General features: G+C 37.2%; 1 protein-coding gene across 10 annotated transcripts in view; it reads left to right on the top strand.

The window, feature by feature from the left end:
- DIP2C (disco interacting protein 2 homolog C) overlaps positions 1 to 21,952 on the top strand; it is a 274,574-nt gene that overhangs the window by 127,010 nt on the left and 125,612 nt on the right. For all 10 annotated transcript variants that reach the window (XM_072412615.1, XM_072412618.1, XM_072412620.1 and 7 more), the window contains 3 exons: positions 18,994 to 19,065; positions 20,459 to 20,569; positions 21,645 to 21,770. In XM_072412615.1, the coding sequence (XP_072268716.1) occupies positions 18,994 to 19,065; positions 20,459 to 20,569; positions 21,645 to 21,770 (309 nt within the window). The remainder of the gene's footprint in view (positions 1 to 18,993; positions 19,066 to 20,458; positions 20,570 to 21,644; positions 21,771 to 21,952) is intronic.

Here is a 21,952-nt window from a genome sequence, read left to right as displayed (position 1 = left end):
TAAAAAAAAAAAAAAAATCAGTCTATAATTGTCCTCTTCTGTGGACTTCAGTGGCTGATTGCAATATTTTGATGAGTTTCTGAATCTAATGGAATGTGGAGGTGAATAACAGATTACAAACTCAGATGGTGGGAAATTTAACCTAAAGTCTTGTTTTAGTATTCACTATTAAAAATATTGCTGCCATACTATACCTAGTTGTTACACAGCCTGTGAGAACTTATCCCCGGACTGGGGATAACATGATTACAATGGCCATGGCAAATGGCAATATGGTAGTGGCCCCTGGCTAACTAAAGTTCAAGATTCACTGAATATTCTGTGTACTGTATATACCTGTAATGTAAAGTTACTTGTTCCGCTTATTCCTCTATATTCTACTAAACTACACATGTTCTGGTTAAATTACACAGCTTTAATACTAAAGATCTGTATTTGTGGAATACGGCAGCTTGCAAGATCTCCATCATTCTAAGACAACCAGCTTTATATTGCTATATCTTACAGTCTGTTTTCATTCCTCCCTCCCATCAAACTGATCTTTGCAGACTGTTCACAGCTCAATATTCACTCCAGTACTGTCTGTGGTGACCTCACCTGTGGTTCATCTCTTATCCCTGGAGCTACTTCTACAAAAGCCTGTGAAGTTTGGATATTGGCAGCTTTAAAATGGCTTCAGAGGAACGTGGTACTGCACTTCACAAATTACTGACCCTCGGCATCCTTTAGTAAAGAAGAAATATATTTCAGCAGACTTCTTGAGAGAAGTAGCAATTGTTGACTTGCGCAATTCTTTTAAGATGGAATGGGTCCATTAGAAAAGGTACTGAGCCATTGAATGCAATGTAACATTCAGGAAATTTAGAATGTGGTCAGAATTTAACTGCCACATGCACCATTACCATTTTTAATGGGAGCCATATCCTTTTTTTACTGCCAGGTTTTCTGGTACTAGATACCCATAAGGTATTTTTAACATTTTCAAGCAATCTCTGGATGTTAGTGTAAATGAATCAAGTGTATATATAACCCAATTTAAATGTTTTGGATAAAGCAGAGAAAATTATAAAGTCAGTTTATTTTTTAATGTTTCTTTTTCGGAAGATTTCCCTTAAATTTTTGACCTAAAACCACTAAAAAAAAAGAAAAAATGTGCAGCCAAAACATTTTTGTTAGCTTTGGATGGAGTAATGATGTGTGACATAGGTATCCTGGGAGGCTCTGTGCTCTCATTCATTTATGATAGCCTTTTATATATATATATATATATATTACCAAGAGTGTTGCACTAAAAAAAATAAAAAATAATTACCATTTTCCTTTATATATAAGGGTTGTCTGCTGTTTTATGTAAAATAAAAATGTTGAGTTTAGGTCCACTTTAATTTTCTTCCTCGATATGTGTGAAAGTGATGAAATTCCCCACTTAGACACCCTGAAACAGGTATCACTATTAGATTTCCCTGTAACTTTTATTTTGAGGACAATGCTAAAATATTGAGTTTTCCTTCATTTTCTTTCTCATTGACAATGGTCACTAATACAAAAAATGGGGTGAATATTGCCAGTGAACACACACACAGCAAGAAAAAGACCCCATGTCCAACCCTTCCCTACTATTAAACTACACTATTCAATGATACACAATGATACACCAGTATTTGCATACATAGGGTTGGTTTACTAAAATATAGGCTGTACCCATAGCAAAGTGAATTTTTTTACCAGGGATATAACATTTGACTTGGTAAGTGAGATGAAGCTCTTCTGACTAATTAAAAGTAAATTATTATAAGTAAAAATACACTTTTTTGGGTTTCCTTGCACATGATTGGGTATTTTTTGCAAAGTGAACTATCAATTAAATCAGTGAGCTAAGGGAATTATCCCTTCCATAGTAATACTTCACTTGGTTATTTGAACATCACAAAGTCCTTTAGTAAATTGCCTCCATACTGCCCTTTAAAATATTTGCATAGATAAATATAACTTAACACTGCGTGACCGTATAAGTGCTGGACATTCTCATGGCGTGCATGTGCATTTTGTACACTTCTTCTCCAGAGGCCCAAGTGTTTGACTTGGCACAAGTGTCTCCTTTGGCTTATCACGGCTGGCATAAATGTTTGACATTGTTCACTTCAAATTGCTGAAATGTTTAAGCAGAGGGGGAGAAATTTGGGGCAGGCTGTATCGATTGTTTAAAAGCAATTATTCCCAGATTCCTATAGTTGGACGCTGATGGGAGGTTAAACTTACACGGGGAAACAAATAGCATTAAAAATTACTTTCTTTGGAGACATGCAGCTGTCAATTGATTCCGGCTGCAGGAATTTCTGTGTTGTGTCCCACACCACTGTATGGAACAATCATAGTCATGTGGACTCGCTTTAAGATTGCCAACATTCCATCAACAGAATCAGGGACACCAGTTGGATGTGTATGGATTTTTTTAATGCCTTGTTTCATTTGTTTATGTAAGTTTTCCCTAAGGTCAGAACACTGTGTAATTTTAACATAAATTATCATGGCAAGTGTCCATCATAAGAGTATTGAAACAATGTAAAATGCTTTGCTGTATTAAAAAGCATTGTGTATGCCAACAATAAAAAAAATCCCTCCTAATTGTTAAAGAATACCAATATTGCAAGAAATATATTTTAGTAATAAAAGTAGGACTTCAGGCAGACCTGTAGTAATAATTAACACATTGCTAAAAGCCTTTTGCAGTCCCTTTACCGCAGAGCTGAAATTGAAGGGGAAGAAGCAGTACAAGGAGACCATTCATGTGCTGAGAAGGAGCATTCTAAATGGCATAGAAAGCAGAGTGAGAGATGAACTCATCTTTTTGTTGTTTCTGCTTTTACTTTCTAGTCACCAGGCTAGGGCAGGGCCAGGACAACCAGGGCTCAAAGGAAGTGGGTTGAATAATTGTGGACAAGAAATTGAGGACATCCAGGGGCAGCCTAAAGTAATGCAAGATAAATGTCTGGATTGTAGCTGAACATTGCAGCAAAAGCTTTTTCTATTATTATTCTAAAATTATTAACAGGCTATTTGTTTTATTTTAGTTAGGCTTTAAAGCCAATTACTCCATAGTGATACGCTGGAACAGATTTACAGGGAAACTGTGATGGAATGTAGCAAGACACAGCAGTGTAAGAAGAGATCGAGTCATACAGAGGGCATGTGTGAGCTGGAAAAAAATCCAATTACATGCATTGGGTTTTTTTGGTTTTGCATCTCTTTGAGCTCACTTTGGCAACATATTCATTTCTCGGAAGAGAGATTTTGGAAATGCCAATAACAGACTATGCTTATTCCTGCCAGTACAGCTGTATATTCCACCATTAGTACTGCCTAAATCCACGATTTTTGCATTCTCGTTATTTATTTATAAAATCCAAAAAAGCCCAAAATTTAAAGAGGAAAAGCAATTAGATCGATAAGTGAATACAAACAGCAGGAAGATGCACTGATTCCAAGGGCCAAATGTGCTTACATACTGCATGACAGCTACTTCCTCTTCAGATGACCATGTGACATCTAGGTAAGTAGGAAGAACAGTTGCTCCCAGACTACATCCCAGCATTTCCCAGCACAAGTTCTCCAAGACTAGAGAAGATAGACTATCATGGGAGAAACTGGTTGATCCCGAGGTTCTCCAGTGATAGTCTATTTTCTGCAATCTTGGAGAGCTTTAATAAACCCGGCCCAATATGTTTACATAGAGAAGGAGAAGGATCAGTATTCACAGGACATATGTGATAAGCAATTTTAGGTCCTCAAACTTCTAATAGAAAACTAAAAGGCATAAGATGTCAGGTCTTAGGCACAAGGCTGCACAAAAGGTTTTAGAATCCGGGCCCGGTCGATCAAGATGCCTGAAATCTTTGGGAAGAGAAGAAGGAAGATGGCGGTGCCCGGTGAAGGTAACTAGGACAGGTGAGTATTGATAGTTTAGTACAGCTTTCATAATTCTCGATGTTTGATTTTAGGTTAGTTGGCCTTCAAAAAAGTAATAATGTAAACACACCAGAGATACTTTGCCAGAGCATAAAACAGCATGGTCTTCCCACAAAACCAGTCAAATGCTAATGAACACTTTACTTATTGCAGTTCATGTACTACATTTCCAATGAAAGAGTGATTTAACCAGATACTACCACCAGATCAGATACTACCAGACCCCCTATCCACTCTCTTTTGTGCTATATGGTAAATCTTAGACACAATAGAAATCAGACGAGGCTAAGTGTAGTTCCACAACCGTTCTCTTTTTTTGGTAAAGCATCAATAGTAGAAAATTACAGAAAACAAAGATTACATCCTGTGGGTTATGTACCACTAAAACATGAACTATTGGACCTAAATTTTTTACCCTAATAATAAGGATTATTCTAAGAAAACATCCAATACATATGAATACCCTCTATCCACTGATCAGAATATCTGTATTGGGTATGCATGTTTTTTGCATATTACAAGAATGTAAAAAAATTGGGTTACATTATTGCAGCCAACAATGCGTTTTTAAAGCCTGTAAATTGTTCAGAATCCCTAGGGACAGGAAATAACTTTTGTACACACTGTGAGATAAGATGGCTAGAAGGGTTGATGGTGCTGTGCTGGCTGAACTGGTGTGAGACCACCTGGAGCTTTGTGACATCAGCAGTCCAAACTACATAAATACCCCCTGGAAAGCTAACATATTTGGAAAACCTTTTGCCAATTTTTTTCCCCACAACGGACACAGAGACTGAAGCCTGGTAGCAGGAAAAGGTCTTTTTTACTGGATCAACACACATATGCTTTCTGTTTTTCTGGATATACTTCATAATCCATAATGCTTTTGTAGAAATCCTTATCTCACACTAAGCCCGAAACTGAGAAGTGCTGGTACCCTGGTACTGGGAGGGGTGGTGGGGGGTTGATTGTTTAGATGTCTATAAAAGAAGTAAAGCCTTTTTTTATTATCTAAGGTTACTTCTATGTGCCTTAGACTTAAGTGCCATACCTTTAAAGTTCAATAACTAATACTAACTAATAACACTTTTTTTGTTTTTAAAATGATGATTAAGCACTTATAGGTGGATTAAATCTCACTACCTAGGCCCAGAGACAAAGGCAGGTTCGCCTAGGAATAGAGAATCCACTGGTCCAGCTAATTAACAGATTTCTCTTTTTTTGTAAAGGTACTAAAAACTGTATTTATTAACCATTTTAAATAAAAATAACTTAGTGGACTTAAGTTTGACCCCTCAACTCTGTACTTTCTTTATCTTGGGACCTGAAAGTAACTTTACCAGCTTTACTTTTTTTTATGCAGATCGAAACAACACTTATCCAAACACCCCCCCCCCCCCCTTCCTTCCCCTTTGGATACTTGCACTGTTCCAATAGGAACATATGTAGAATACACTTTCATCAATTTAGTAATAATAGCTTGGCTGAAAAGCCAACCAAATTCAATGAATCAATTCACTAATAGTGAATCACATCAGTGTGCTGCAGTCCCAGTTAGATTCCTAGAACAGTTGATGAACCCAGTCCTACTCTACCTGAAATATATATGTCTATTTAAAGTTTGTAGAATTGCTCTTTAATATTTTTAGATGTTACATTTCTCCCTTCTGGTGCAGGCATGCACATACCCATGCATGAGTAGAATATATAGAATATATATGAGAAGCATGCCATATAAAGCAGAAGCCGAGGAAACCAAATATTCAAATAGGTCCTAATGCCCCATAAAATTCCAAAAATGGAAATGACTGCGCCTTTGATACAATGTGTCCGCTGCATCTTTTTAAATCATGAAATATTCTGACACTAGATATGGAAAACACATTGTAGAGACAGCCAGTGTTTACTTTACAGTAAGCCAGTCCATAAAAGCAGTGCAGAGCGACTCTTCCACTCCCAGGGAGTTCTGGGAAATCCGAGGCGACCACACAATTCTCCGGCCTTAAACTATTTACGTCTCTTGCTGGATACCGACTCGACTGGCTGCAGGCCAGCACCTGGGGAATTCACTCCTGATCTTGGGACACAGCATGTCATAACAGCACAGCACACTGCTGAACATGAAACAAAGCTCAGACTTTTCTTTCAAGCAGGCCTGACTAGTATCTTGTCAGTAGATGTGTCCAAGGCTCAGGGATTGTGATCTCACGATATCCGAGATGTTTGAACTTTGTTATGCTTATCCTTTCTTAGAGTTAAGATCTAGCACATTTATAAAAGGTTGAGAAAAAAAGAAAAGTTATGGAAACCACGTAAAGTCAAACTTAACTGTTGGCCAATGGTCACATAATATAACCACATGGTAATTTAGAACAACTTCTGTAAATTCTTTGTACAGTCCGCATTTACCTTTAATCAGAGGCTTGCCTAAAAGGCAAAGCATCCTGGTTAAACATTAAAAGCTGGGGCTTCCCGGTAAAGCCGGAATAAACCTAAAAATGAAAATATTTAATACAGATGGGTTTAAAATGGCAGAATGAACAGTGATTGTCTCTTCTGCAATAAAACAAACTTAACTGTCAATTCATAGTCCCTATTATAAGGCTATATATTGATATCGTGGTGCAGTTACTGCTTCTGCATGCCAGTGAACCACTGCCTTGGGGAAGATACTGCATGTAGCTTCTGCCCGCAACCCCCCTATAGAAAATGAATGGGACATCAGTGAGTGGTAGAGTTACTCTGCTCACTGTCACAACAACGGACACTGGTTCTTAAAGACTAGCTTGGCAGTGCAAAGGACCAGGCGGCTGGCAAGGTAGGAGCCGTGCGGGACCTCTTATGAGGCAGGTTTTAACCTGCATGCACAACTCCAGGTACAATACTGGTATAGGTAACTGCCTAGAATGAAAGAACTCCTGTGCACATGCATGGCAGTTATGTTATTCCAGTCTGACCAATTAGGATGGCCAAAGATCCCCAATCCTGAAGAGGATGGGTGAAGTTGCCAGTATCTACAACGAACATGGAGAGATGAGTTGCATTAAATACTTGTTATCAGGCAGGTAGGTTTATTTTATTGCAAGGACCTCACCTCTCCCTTAAACAGTAAAGAAACAGCCTGCTCATTACATTTTCAACGTTAGTTCCACTTTCATTGTCCAATTTATTATTAATATTATTAAACAGGATTTATATAGCGCCAACATATTACACAGCGCTGTACATTACTTTTACCAATTAAAATATAGTAATGTACACCCAGTTGTTAAAATCCCTGTGCTGCAACATGTAAATGCCGTTTTGAAAGGCATTTTTATTTTATTTTATTGCTTTTTAATATGCAGCTTTAATTTAAATAAAACCTGGAGATTCCACTATGATGGTCTGTTCTTGCAGTGACAACACAGCACAGCAAATGTGCTCTTGCATTGTCACCCTGCACATTGTTTTTGATTGTGGGGTGCATGTAGAGAATAGTGTTTTCCCCAGAATTTTTTTCACCTAGGTGGGAAGAAGCTGTTAGCGGGTGGCCACCCCTGTACTGTGACCTAACTTTTTAGTAACCACCTAAAAATCTAACCTGTATCTAACAGATCCGGTACACCTGGTGCCTGCATGTACTTGCAGATGAACGCAGATCTCGTTTAATGCTGCCTAGTTGTAACTTATCCCAGTTAACACAAAATGCAGGGCTTGACATCCCTCCCCAACATCCCAAAATGTAATGCTTCCACTGTATTGTTCCCTTCCATATTGCTATATTTTATGTATGGCTCCTTGAGCAGCTTTAAAATACCTTATTGTTTCTGTCTCTAATTTCCATTTTCCAGAATAAAATACCAGCACATTAGAACCTAAATCCATCCACCGCTTTAAATGCCTGAATTTTTTAGGATGGTATCAAATATGAGTCATGAATTGTGTTGCACAAACAACTTTTTTTCTCTGTAATCCCTGCTGCCAAGCAGCTGATACTAAACTTGAGTCATCAGTAAACAACTGTGAGAACGTTATTTCTTGGGGGGGAAATATGGATCTAAAAATAAAATACAGCAATTCAAGGGGCTCTTCATGAAAAGTTTATTGAATAGGTTTATTGTTTTTATTGGTATTACGAAATAATATATGCACATAGCTGTTTGGCCATTTGATTACTCTTTGTGTTACCATTTTTGATAAACTCATTCTATTCTGTGATACAATGCAGCAGTTTTGCCAGAAATCAATATCAACTTAAGTGCCAGTAATGTAACAAGCCTATTTAAGACGAGCTGTAGAAATAATAGATGCATATTTATGCAGTTCTCCAATTTTTAATAATCCAATAAAAGTATTTTCGAAATTGAAATGATAGCGTATGCATCCAAATGTAATCTGGTATCAGACTTTGGCAGTCCCCGTTCTCCAGGACTTTATAGAGGAAGAAGGAGGCAATCAGTTCATATGCTGATAGGAGGAGATGATAGAGAGATGAGTTAATCCCTGTTTTACTTGTGCTTTCACTGTCCCATCACAAGCTGGGGTGGGATTAAGGCTTTCCGGGTTCAAGGGAAGTTGATTAAATGATGCTGGTTGTCTTGTAGTAGAGCTACAGCATTTTAAATGGGCTAATAAAAATGTACTTGTCTTTTTTGGATGCGGTTCCGCTTTACAGCTGAATTACAATGTAACTTTCATTGAATATCTAATATATAAAATCATTTTACTGTAGTATTGCTATGACAAGAGTTATAAAGTGTTAAAGCTATTAAAATGGAAGGTTCATCTTTTTAAAAGCTCCCCTACCCACAAAAATAAATTGTGAGTTCTAGAAGCACCATAAATTTGGGCCAGTGTTTTTTTTTAATTATTTTATTTTTCTTATTAGATTTAATTTTTTTTTTTTAGGCAATATGACTTTGATAGAAGGGTTTTCAATTGGTAAACCTGCAAATACATGGATAGTCCACTTTTTATAGATATGATGCTCAACCTGTCATGAGAGATATACATGGGCTGTCATTGCTGACCACATGCTGAAAATGCTTGATGTGCTTCTATCATACTGATTCTCTTGCTTCATTGATTTAGGTCAGCGTTAGAAGAAGGCCATTTATATAGAAGTTAGAAAAAGAAGGCTATTCAGAGTTATTTATGAAGGAAATTGGGAATGCTGGATAAGAGGTGTGAAATAGAGTTTAAGTTTAATGCTTTATATTCTCAGATTGGTGTATTGGAAATATTCCATTCACATATATCAGAGCTTAGTTATGCATTTGTACTGCTGCACCTGCTGACCATCCGCAGTAAGTGGTAGCCATTACATTATGAACATCACTACGCTGACATCAAATTAAACCACTGAGGCATGAGGTACCTTGTGTTGGCGCACACTTCATCTTCACAGAAGTCCACATGGTAAAATAAAACATGTATTTTAGATAATTGGGACAATTAATCATTTTTGCAATTATTCCGAAGAGCAGACAGAGTCATCCATTAATTAGACATGCTTACTGAGGTACAAACAAAGGAAGGAAAATGAATCTACATTGTAGGTAAAAATATTGTCAGCCTATGTCAGAATTAACTGAAGCAAAGCCTCCTGTTGCAAACTCATATTGGTAGTAGTTAGCAGTGGCTTGTGCTTGGTTTTTAGTGAATGGTATTATCTTGTTTAAAGATAATAATACTAGACCAAAGATAATAGTTCTTGTAGGTATTTTGAATGTTGTGAAAGGAAGACATTTGTAAGATGGGGTCTACCTGTTTGGCACCCTTTTTTTAGGGTAGTAAAAAGAACAGTTGGTTGGCTCTGTTCTCTATACCTTTTAAACCATTGTACATTGTATCTTGGAAAGGTATACTAACAGTATATTCAAATACTGTTTTTAATTTTAAAATTTGCATTATTGTATATATTATTGGACTCAAAGAGACTTTGTCAGTGGAGAAGTTCCTGTTTTTTTTAACCTACTTCCACTTGCCTTTGCCACGCTTCCTCACTACTCTCCTACTCTCTTGTGTAAACTCCTTGTTGAACTGTGTTGAAGAATACACAGTGTTGATGTTGTCTTTGTCCTCCAAACGTGACTGCATTTCACCTGATGATAGCCTGATTGGGCCCAAGCACTGCATATCTGGAGGAGGTCACATGCTTTCTTATAATTGGAAATGCAGTGGTGTTTGTGATAGAATAGAGGGGTAGGGAATATCATTAAAAAAGTTCTGTGTTTAGAGATCCCACTTCACAGATAGAGATGTAAAGAAAATCTGTAGGAGTTATGTGGCCATTACAAATGGTTTTAACTCCACTCTGCCTTTTTCATTTTTGTTATGTGGAATGCAGCAGAAATAATGCCAATACCCCAAGGCAGGTGGGAATGCCCATACCCCATGATGGATAGAAATATCTAGGTTCTACTGGAGTCTATAAGATATGTTTTATCGGGTAGCTTTAGTTGTTTCAGTGGTTTTTATGAATTGATTTTTACTTTATTCTAGCACAGTAGTCCACAGTAGTCGGATTTGTATCAATGGTGCCAGCGGGCACACAACCATTGTCTTTTGAAGCAACACCCCAGTGCTACATTTACTTCGTCAGTTAGGAACATTTCTTTCTTTTACAGCTCCTATCTTGTTTTTTAATAAAAAAAGCAATGAAGAAATTTATTTGAAACAACTGTATTTTTTCAGTAAGCCGGTGACCTACAACTGCACTTGGTATACCTCCTTTTTGCAGTTGCTGCGTTATAGGTACAGCCAGAGAATGGGGCACCAGGCTAGGTTACCGGTTGTGCCACCCATTTGATTTCCATTGATCAGGATTCCAAAAAGCACAAAAGAAACCATTCTATTTGCATGGATATACCCCTCCACATCTGATACCTGCATACAAGTATAACCTTTTTTTGAAAGAACAAGTAGGTATATAGCATTGATTGATGAACCCTTTGGCCTAATGCAACACAATAAAGTCACCAAGGTCCCTGGAAAGAAGAAATTGTTGGTAACTAAGTAGGTGGAATGCTCAGCAGAAGCTGAGCCTTGTCTGTACTTTCTAAAAAAAATGAAAATGAGAAAAATGTCACTAGAAAATATTATACTGGCATGTCGGATTGTCAAATTTAATACTTTAATAGAGGTGTTTAATCTCTCAATACAAGCATGCATAGCAAACTAAACTCATTTCAGCACTATACTCAAAGCTTTGGCGTGGAGCTAACTTTGCTCTTTTCATGACCTTCAAATGAGCAAGGTTTTTCTTCTTAAAATCATAAAATTCTAAAAGTGCAGAGCTGCTATGGCAGCTTCAAATCAATAGTAAAGTTAGAAGCAGTGCTCAACTATCTATCAGACAGTAATCCAGCTTATTTGTCGCAGCAGGTCGATGTGACAGTCTCACTGTGAACTGCCACAACAAATAAAATGGATTATACTGTGATGGAAGCATGCATCATGTGCAGTATGTAGCCTAATACTATATATATTAAATTCAATTTATGTATTCTGCCTAAGATAAGCATCTTTAGTGGAAATGTATCACATCCTCAGTAAATTGATTTACTCAAAAGGTAAAGAAGTAAAAATGGTCATGCCACCATATGAAAATTCCTTCATCTTCAGTTTAAATATTTTCACTTATGCATCTATCGTAGAGTTCAGCATATACAGACCACCACATTATATATAGGATTTGTGCTGAATAATCTGTATGATCTGCATTTTTAGCTATAGTCTTCTTCACCTCTGTAATGTTTCGGTAGAAAAGGATAAATGTTTCATCTATAAATGTATAATGATTTTTTAGATACAGTAGAACCCCGGTTATCTGGAACTCAGATAACCGGAAAATTCAGATAACCAGCACCCAACAGCTCCGCTTTCTTGATTGATACTGCAGCCCTAGCCGAGCAGTGGCATGTGTTCTGCATCCAAGAACACATACCACAGATCCGTTAAGGCTGCGGGAGAAATCAGGAGAGTGGAGCTGTCAAGAGAGCAGAGCAGAGCTCCACTGATTGCTCCGCTTCGTAATTGGCTGGGAAAAGTGAAACCCCGATGACGGCTCAAGCGCCATTCAGCACTAGAAGTGAATGGGGACAAGTCTCCCCATTCAAATGTAGTGCTCAATGGCTGAGAAACCTCAGTTTCAGAGTAACCTCAGTTAACCGAAAACTACACTTATCCGGAATCTTCCACTCCCCATGGGTGTCGGATAACCAAGGTTCTACTATATTTTATTTATGGTCAAGAAATTACAAAATACACAATAAAGATTTATTATTTGACTGATAAATGTTGCATTTTTCATATTACCATTTTGTATTAACTTTTTGAAGCTTTAGATAAGACAGCTCAGGCTGAAATGTGTACACACACACACACACACACACACACACACAAATGACAAAAATTGACTTAGAACCAATATATTTTTCCTTGGGTAAAAAAAAAAAAATGGAAAGGTTTTACCTTTCGGAATAGAGAAAATCAGCTTGGAAATATATATATATATATGGAAATATATATATATATATATATATATATATATATATATATATTGTTTATACCGGTCAGTGCATAAACCCATTCAACCAGAAGCTTCCATTCTCAATGCAGTACACTGTACATGTTGAGGACCTTGCAGCTTTAAAAATGAAATTGCCTAATCAGATTGAGGCAAAATGTGTGGGCCTTTTGAATTCAGCATTACACTAAGGTTTCCTGGATAGCATGAAAACGCCAACTGATAAATCAAACCTCATTCCACCCTACAAGCCAATTAAGCTAACAGGCTAAAGCCTTTCAGAAATGAAGATATTTTTAGCTAGAAAAAAAAGGATAATATTGCTATTTGTGAGCATCCTAATGTTTTTTGCATGCCATGCACTTTGTCCAGAAGACCATTTCTTATGGAGTACATTAACTCTCAGTCCATGCTGCTTTTCTAATTCATCATTCATCGTCATGTTCATGGTTATGTCTTCTGTATTTCTTCATGGTAGAGCTTCACCTGCTGTGCGATGCATTGATCATTGCTTACATCCCATAAGACTGCCTTGGAAAGGCTTAGAGGGCTTTTTAAATGTTCCTTGGCAAAGAAGATGATTAATTTAGATCTAAATGTGTTCTATAAGCCAGAGTCCTCAAGAGAATGTTATCTTCTCTAGTGACGTAGAAGATTTGTCTATATGGAGAGTGCTGAACCATGAAAGCCAACCTTACGTTTATGCTTTCAGGAAATGTTTTTATTTCGGAGACTGCTGGGTAAAAGTAATCATGGTTATAAGCTGCTCTGGTTACCAGGACCGTCAATCCAATACTCATGCTGTATTTGTGGAAGCTACTGCCATGTGAATACTTCCTGCCTTAGTTTATCCTTTAGGGATAATGGTGAAGACCAGCTAATTTAGGTTCTAGTCTCTGCTTCATCCTTCTCAGGGGGTCTCATTATTTGGAACAATATCCGTATTAAGGAAGTTTTGGAAGTTGCTATTTGCTTACTTGAAATTCTAGTACCCTGGGTGTCTGGGTTGAATACTTTAAGTCAATGGGCCTGATTTGTTAAAGCTCTCCAAGGCTGGAGAGGATACACTTTCATTAGTGAAGCTGGGTGATCCAACAAACCTGGAATGGATTTCTTACAAATCATTTGCTAGCAAATGTTTTGAATCCTGAAGCAGATCCATTCCATGTTTGCTGGATCACTCAGCTTCATTGATGTAGGTGTATCCTCTCCAGTCTTGGAGAGCTTTAATAAATTTGGTCTAATGGCTCAGGACACCTATAAAGTTGGTGAAGTGGATGAAATCATCTGAATGGTTGTCCCATGTCAGTGATTAAAAAGACATTGAAACCTTTGGCTAGCCACCAATCAAGGCAAATTAGACAAACTTTCAGTCTTGGAAACAAAGACAAAATGGTTTTGGATAAAATTGAGAAAGATTGGAATTTCTATCAGGTTTTATGCCAAGTTTGAAATAGATTTAATTATTTCCTATGCCAGTAACAGGTGTCATTAAGATTGATGTACATTTGTATTTGGCTGTTTGGGGAGCTGGGTGGTAGGGCTCAGGTGGCATATACATACAATGTACACTTAACCTTATTATATTCATGTTTATCTCCTGTTAATTTTCTTCGCTTAGCCTTCAACAATGATATATTGCAGATAAAAGAGGTAGACGTGTGTAGGCCAGACAGCTGTATAGTGCAATAAAGAAATAAATAGCTGTCATTGGCCAGTTGCTTGTGAAGACTGCAATGTTCTTTACTAAATGTACATAACAAAAGTGGATAACCTATTTCCAGACCAGATCACTAAAGCCTAAATTCTGGATATTTTGGCAAAATCATGTAGATAAACATCAGAAACAAAATATAAACCATCTAGATCAATTAAAGGTGATTTAATAGACCATAAGTCTTTGCCAGAACCAATATACAGAGCCATAAGAGCTAATAGGTAGACCTGTTTGCAAAGCCCTACAATTCATTATTATTTGTGGGTGCCTGTGTCATATACAAGGGTCGGTGACCACCGGAAACAGGTTTGTCAAGGTTCTAATATCCTGAGTATGAAGTCTAAGATTGCCACCTCAGATTACCAGAGCACCATGGGAGTGGTGGTGGACCTTGCTCCGAATGGCTCCAGATTGTAGCTCTTGGGAACATTGATGCAGACATTTGCTGAACAAGTTAGCAGTGCTGGATTGAAGGCAGGCTTACTTTTAATAATTTACTTTTACTGAATAAAGCTAGGAGAAACAGGAGAAACATTCGTTAAAGTGGGCATTACTCAAAAACTAAAGATTTGCCTTATCATAGGGAAAAACTAAAATATTATTTGTTTCCTAAGCAGTACCCTCACAAATCCACCTTTTGTCTACTGTTCCTCTTGAAAAATAGCAGTGCACAACAAGTGCATATTAAATGTGTATTTACAGTAGATCATCTAAAGTTCTGTGATGCCGACTGCAGTTTTCAAAGAGATTTGGAAGCAAACTACTTTCTTCAGATAAGGATAGAACCCTAGGGCATGTCGTTCTTTTTGACGATCTGTATATTTGCACTTTCCTGCTGCATCCTAAATATTCCACCTGTGCTCAGGTAGTCAGTTCTGACATCAGGAAGTAAAGCCCTCAGATCTATCAAGATGGTTGCCTCAACACAAGGACATCACACAAAATATTGCATGGTAAGGCACAAATAGGTAATGCAGGTGACTATCCTTTTCTGCTCAACTTTTTTGTGCAGGGATTACACATTTCAGGGCTATTTAAGTGGACTCAATTTCAGTCCAACATCATGGTACTTACACATTTGACTTTTTTGTGAGATTTAATTGAGTCCAGGTGCAAGTGGTTATGTAAGTACATGTGAATTTCTGCAAAGTTTGAGCTTTTCTCAACAGCAAAATGTGTGGAATTTAGTAAAAGCTGGAGTATGCCATGGTTCTCTAAGAAACTGCTTGCAGTTTCCCAAATAAAGTAAAGAGACGAAAAGCCAAATGTAATTATTTCAGTGGCTAATTATTCAGAAAATTGGAAAAGAACATAGGTTACTTAAATAAAATTACATCTGATCAGCAGCTATAGTGAAAGTATAAAATTGTTTTGCTTGTTTACTCATTTGTTAGTTTAAATAAAGATGTGGTAACTTTGTTTGTGGTTTCTGTTAGCATATTTATACATAAAATCCTTGTATAACCTTGTGCCCTTTTCTCCTATTGCTCTGTAAAGTCTCATAAATATTTTGTGTTTAAACTACATTTGTGTAAGCAGTTCACACAACGTTGTTGTGCTCCTAGTTTGTCAGTCAACAGGTCAATCTCTACATAAAAAATGATTAAAAGGGAGTGGAGGCCTACATCAAATATTGGGTACAGGGCTTCTGGTATGAGTGTAGATTAGTAAAATGACAGCTTAAGACTTTACATGGGATGAAAGTGGTTTTGATGTGGATTTGTGTTATTTTCACTATACCTCCTTGGTTGCTGTAAACTGTATAACAGGGTTTACGTTCTGTACTCTATATATTCCTGATATCTTGTTTAATAAGTGCAATAAGTGTAAAACTTACCAGGTCATCTTCCCTGAAATATAATATGCTGGTAAGTTTTTGTGTTCTCTGCTTCTGGTGTTTATCAGTTACTATTGTTCCCAACTGTTTTGAAATCTAAAGAACACCTCCCTCTATATTATATAAAGCAGGGGTCGGCAAACTTTTGTGGCCACTAGGCAATTTCAGGGGTGGGCGGGAGCAGACTGGGCCGGACACTGAGTCCTGCCCTAATGGCTCCCCCCACCACCAGGGAACGCCCTGTGAAGTGAAATCCCTCTCCTCCGTCTGCATTGCGGCTGGATCGGCCAGGGGGTGTTAGGCCAGAACGAACTACCAGCTAGGCTGTCTCTGGCCTAAAGGCCTGGAGTTTGCCGACCCCTGATGTAAAGGAAGAGTCCTAGAGTAACAAAGTCGTTTTTCCATAAATGCAGTACAAGTTAGAAAGTATGTTACTAGTAGGATCACCTAGCTTCAAAGCCTATCTAAAGAATAAAAATGTAAAAAAAGAAAACTGTCCTTGTGGTGCCTGCTCTAGTTTTTTCCAGGAGCTGGTGTAGATTAACCCATTGGAATGCATGGTAATTTCAAACATGGGCTTTTAAAGCCTCAGGTTAAACGCTAGGGAAAACGTCTATGTAGACTAAGCCTTAAACACAAAATTTGGACTCACAAAGTTTTCAGGGTTTTTATTATAATCCATTTTTCAACTAAATTTGCCTACCGGAAGTTACAGGAATCAGTGGATTTGCTATAACCATAGCAGCCTAGAATGTGTACGTGTAACACAGCTTTAGGACGGTATTAATAAAACTTTAACAGGTTGCTGTTGACGTGGACCTTAGCCGCCCTATGAAGTCTGCAGTCTAGAAAAGCTGACATCAGATACACAGGAGAAATAGTCAGGAAGAGCCATCTGCTGTCTTAGCAGTGTCAATTTATTGTTCTCAGAATAGGGTTATAGAGTAATTGGTTACAGAACACTAACGATTATGTAATCATAAAAAATATTCTGATGGTTACTTTTATTGTTGCAACAGTTTTTTTTTGCTGTCTAATAGAGCATCACTTCAGCATGTGCTGTGGAGGGGAGGGTTGAGGATTTGTACTAAAGTCCTTGAACCTATTCTGGGCCAGTAAAATTTAGTGCCCTACTGTTCTTGCAAAGCAACCTAAATCCACAACACTGATTCAAAATTGTGTAGTGACTATGTTTTCCTGGTTATTTGGGGTTTATACCCTTTGCACCTCATTGCTGTGCTTTGTCGTGCCGAATAACTTTATATTCAGGTTTGTAACCATGGTTGACTTATGTTTCTTGGGTTTTATTTGCCAGCTTTAGAGGGCAGAATCAACAAATCAGCTGTCTTTTCTCTGTTTATAGGAAGCAGTATAGATTGATTTGTATACTCACAAAGGTTTTGTCATTTTTTTCCTCTGTTTTAAGCATATACACTAAAAGTTGGTTTGTAAATGACAAATTCTTTCATGTCTTAAGCGGTGGTATTTTTTCTTTTATGTAACTTGTGTTTGGAAGGAAGCATAAAAAAATCCTTAATTACTGTCCTTTGTATGTAAAGGTTTCAATCATTGTGGTGCTGGGAATAATATTTAGAGTTTATGGTCTGCTGACAGGTCATTTGGCCCATGACTTGTTTCTATCCCATTGCCCTGATATATGATGGGTGTTAACTTAAAATCACTTAAAGTATGTTCAATTCTCAGAGAAGCAGCCATCAGTAATCGGTATTTCTTTTTTACTTAGAAAAAAAAGTGACAGCTTTTGTGGATTGCTCCCTAATACAAAACCTAATAAATATTTATGTGAAACCCAAGGCAAAACTTTTAATTTGTGCCCAATGATTTTATTCAGCTCTTACTCCTGTCTCCTTCGGACACTCTATTAATCTATTGTCCAGCACCTCCACTAGCTTGAATGCCACCCAGTCCCATTCAACCTATTTCATGTAAACCCGAAACCTCATTGACTTGGGGTCCATGACGCTCTAGTTTCAAAGAATAAAGGTCGAATGATCCATTATTATGCATCTTGGGCTGTTTTGTGAAGCTGGATCTCAACCACCTGACCACCTTTTTTATGTCTCTTAGGGCTCGTATTTTTTAGATTTTGGTATTTGAGTTCCTATGTCGCATACTTGCTGTTGTAAAAAGATTGGAAGGGAACACCCCAAACTATGGCAGTGGGGGCCCCATTGTTGGATTATTGAATATATTAACGAAGCCAGGGACATTTAGGTTGTTCCTACAATTGACTAGGAAATAGAGGTCTCAATCTTCCTCCTAGGTAGTTGTGCTACCACCCTAATTTGGTTAGTAGAATGGAAAAATGATTTTTCAAGAAGAAAAATGATAGAAGAAGCTGTGTTTTTTTGGGCAATAGGTAGTTATGTTGTTGTCAAAGTACCTGATACATCAAAAACAATCAGTAATTCACATATATAACAGTTATAAGTGGTCATCTCCATTAATAGCTCATGGGTTAAAAGACCAAATAAAAAAACAGATCCCTAGATGTTAGATAATGGTCATATTAAACAGTTCTTGACTCAACGCATTTCGCCATGCAGCTTCCTCGGGATTTGTTGCAAATGTTGTCATATTATACGAGACAGAGTAGTATGCTGTGCTGATACTGTTGTATATTTGTAATACTAATTGTTTTTGATGTATCAGATCCTTTGACATCAATATAACTACCTACTGCCAAAAAACCCAGTTTCTTCTATCCTTTTTCCTCTTGAAAAATCATTTTTGCATTGTGCCTACAATTTGATTATCTCTTTTGGGTGAATTGAGCTTTCCTCTGTTCAGCAGACACTGTGCCATAGCATTAAACTGTTGCTAGAACTAAGCCAAACTCGGCATTTAAAACTAAGCAAGTCAAGCTGTTCTGTTCTATGTAATGGTTACAGTCAAAGTCCTAGTATATTCATGATGCATTTTCTTTCTTGTGTTTTGCAGGTGACATCACACAGAAGGGTTATGAAAAGAAGAGATCAAAGTTAATAGGAGCATATCTTCCTCAACCGCCAGGTATGAGCAACATACTATCATTGAGTTATGGGGTCAGGATTTAAACAGGAGTCAGGAGTTATGGGGTCAGGAGTTATGGGGTCAGGATGGGGTCAGGATTTAAACAAAATTAAAAAAACAATTTAAAAAAAAAATAAACATTCTTTTCTCTTGTCAGAAGTGGCTGACTAAATGCATTTCATTTGGATCAGGGTTTTTCTATTTATTTTGTTTACTTAGGTTTTTGCCAATGTATTAGTCAGTCTGGAAAGGCCACTAAAAAGCATTTAGAAAGAGTGTGGTGCTGGGCTTTCCTATTAGAAAACCCAACATGTTTTGCCAACACTGTTTTATTATGTCAGAAATGTTTAAATGTTATTAGAACAAACCATATTTGTAATTTGTTATGCCTACATTCTTTGCAAAATTCAGTATATAGATATGTGCTTTGGACAGCCAGCCTAGGGTTCACATAAAAATGTTTTGGCCAATTTGCTTTAATACTATAAAAATGTTATTTCTATATATAGTTTGTATGTGTATATGTACATCTGGCTAGCCATATTTGTTTATAGCATAGGGGGGGTCTCTGCATTCTGCTTTGCATTGCTACACAGTGGTTGTGCTTTCACTGCTACATCTCACAATCCAAATCTATGGGGAACATGAATTTGATTGCAATTTTTTAAAAACTTTTCATCCAAAGTAAGCGAGTAAATACTTTATGTCTGTACCATCAACCACCACTCTGTTGAAGTCGTTCTGTGAAATTTGTTTGACACTTGTAGAACTTTTATTCTTTATGGCCCTGCTGTATTTAGTGGTTGCTCCTGCCAACCCCAGTATCACTCTGGGATCTTGCCTACACTTAAACTAGGATTATAATATAATTGTATATTTATTCAGATTCCCCAATCTTTACTCATATCTATCATATTAATTATATTTATTCATATTCTACATACTTTATTGAATCTACAACTTTAGATGGTTTGCAGTATACTTTTTATTTCTGATTCATTAAGGATCCTGATAAGGATCGGTACTGCCACTGAAGGGAGATCCTAAAATTCTCTGTAATAGTAATTCATCAAAACACTCTAATACCCTTTAAAAGCAGCAGTGTCACTAGGTGGTTCTCTCTCTCTCTCTACTTATGTATGATATATGAAATTCACCATGATAATGACAGTAAAGGAGTGCAGAAATGAATGAAATGGAATGTCTTGGCCATAGAATGCAAGTTTGGCTCAATGATAAGGTGTGTGGTGACTGAAAGGGAAATTAAATTGTTTACAGGCATTGTAGCAAAATTAGAGGACACATTAGAGTCCAAAGCTATATGGGAAAGCAAGTATGAGGTTTCCCTATTAAAATGTACAAGTAATAACAGTTATTATTATTATTCCAATAGGGGTGGATCAAGTATTGCCACCGGAACGTAGAACACCCGTTACTCCCTCCTCTTCCTCTAGGTATCATCGCAGGCGGTCCTCAGGTTCACGAGATGAACGCTATCGATCAGGTAAGATGTTTGTTTTGATCAGGTTTTTGAAAAAATTGCTTTGTTAAATTGGCCTACCAAATAGAACTCATTGGCAATAATGATGTATTTAATTATCAAGGTACCAGTAGGGGATTATAAGAAAATTGATGGTGTGTTGTGATAACAGCATGTTGTTTATCAGCAATGTCAGAACACATCAGTGCAATACAATAATAGGAGGACCCTTTTGGTTCACTCTTGTTTATTCTTCAAAAAGGTCATTCTACATGTTGGATAGAGTGGATAAGGGATTAGAGCCTTGGTCATGTTTTTACAGCTAGTCGGGGTTCTATCAGACAGGTTTCCAGTAACAAACTGTTCCACTGCCAGTATTTTCACCAGACAAGAACTAAGTCTGATGAATTAAAATGAATCTATAGGACCATAGCAAGGCCGGCATAAAAAAGTTGTTGGTCTGATGGTTCTAGGTTGAGTTCTTCTGTAGCTTATATATTTATACATTAGCATTTACACTTTCTGGAGTTCTTTACAGGGTACAGTAAATAAATAATTTCGATAACTGTTCCACAAGCACACAATCTATTGTCCTTAACATAGTTGTAGTCCTTTTCACAATCTTGGGCCAATTTGGGAGGAATTCAGTTAACTTGCTAGCATGTTTTGGCATGTGTACCAAAGGAAACCTACCAAACATGGGGAGAGCTTAAAAACTCCATACAGATGGTATAGTGGCCATGGATCAATCAGGGACTCACTACCTTCATTGTCTATTTTTTTGAGGATATTTCCTCCTTTTCTGTTGTGTTGGTGTCATCAGCAATGATACAAGCAGCAATACAAACCTTTTTTTAGTGGTTTGGAAGGTTGGAGCCCCTGTCAGATTTATTAGCAACTGTGCCTTGGTTTATAGATTTTCCATTATTTGCTAATGTGTGGCAGTATATATAAATAAAAACCTGACCTGAAGTTCTAATTCTTCCTTAAGGTTTTCACAATTATTAGTTTTTGCTGAAGATCTGCTTTGAGATTGATACACCATACAGTTTGTTTACATTAATAACAAAGCTTTTTTATATTGCTGATTATATTGTAGATGTCCATACAGAAGCAGTCCAGGCAGCCCTTGCTAAACATAAAGAAAGGAAAATGGCTGTACCTATGCCATCAAAACGACGCTCATTGGTGGTACAAACCTCTATGGATGCGTACACACCTCCAGGTGATTATAATTGTATTTTTTTCATATTTGTAATATTTATTTGGTTGTGTTACCTTTTGTAAGGAATCGCATTGTTCATCCATGGAGTGTACTGTCGTTGGTCGCATTACTGTGGCCTTTTGTATTTTTCTTTTTCCTGTATTTGGATAATTGGACCAAGGTGTATTAACTTTATCTATGTC

The sequence above is a fragment of the Pyxicephalus adspersus genome, chromosome 5, assembly GCF_032062135.1.
Source record: "Pyxicephalus adspersus chromosome 5, UCB_Pads_2.0, whole genome shotgun sequence".
In the NCBI taxonomy this organism is placed as follows: Eukaryota; Metazoa; Chordata; class Amphibia; order Anura; family Pyxicephalidae; genus Pyxicephalus; species Pyxicephalus adspersus.
This window is presented reverse-complemented; position numbering and strand designations above follow the sequence as displayed.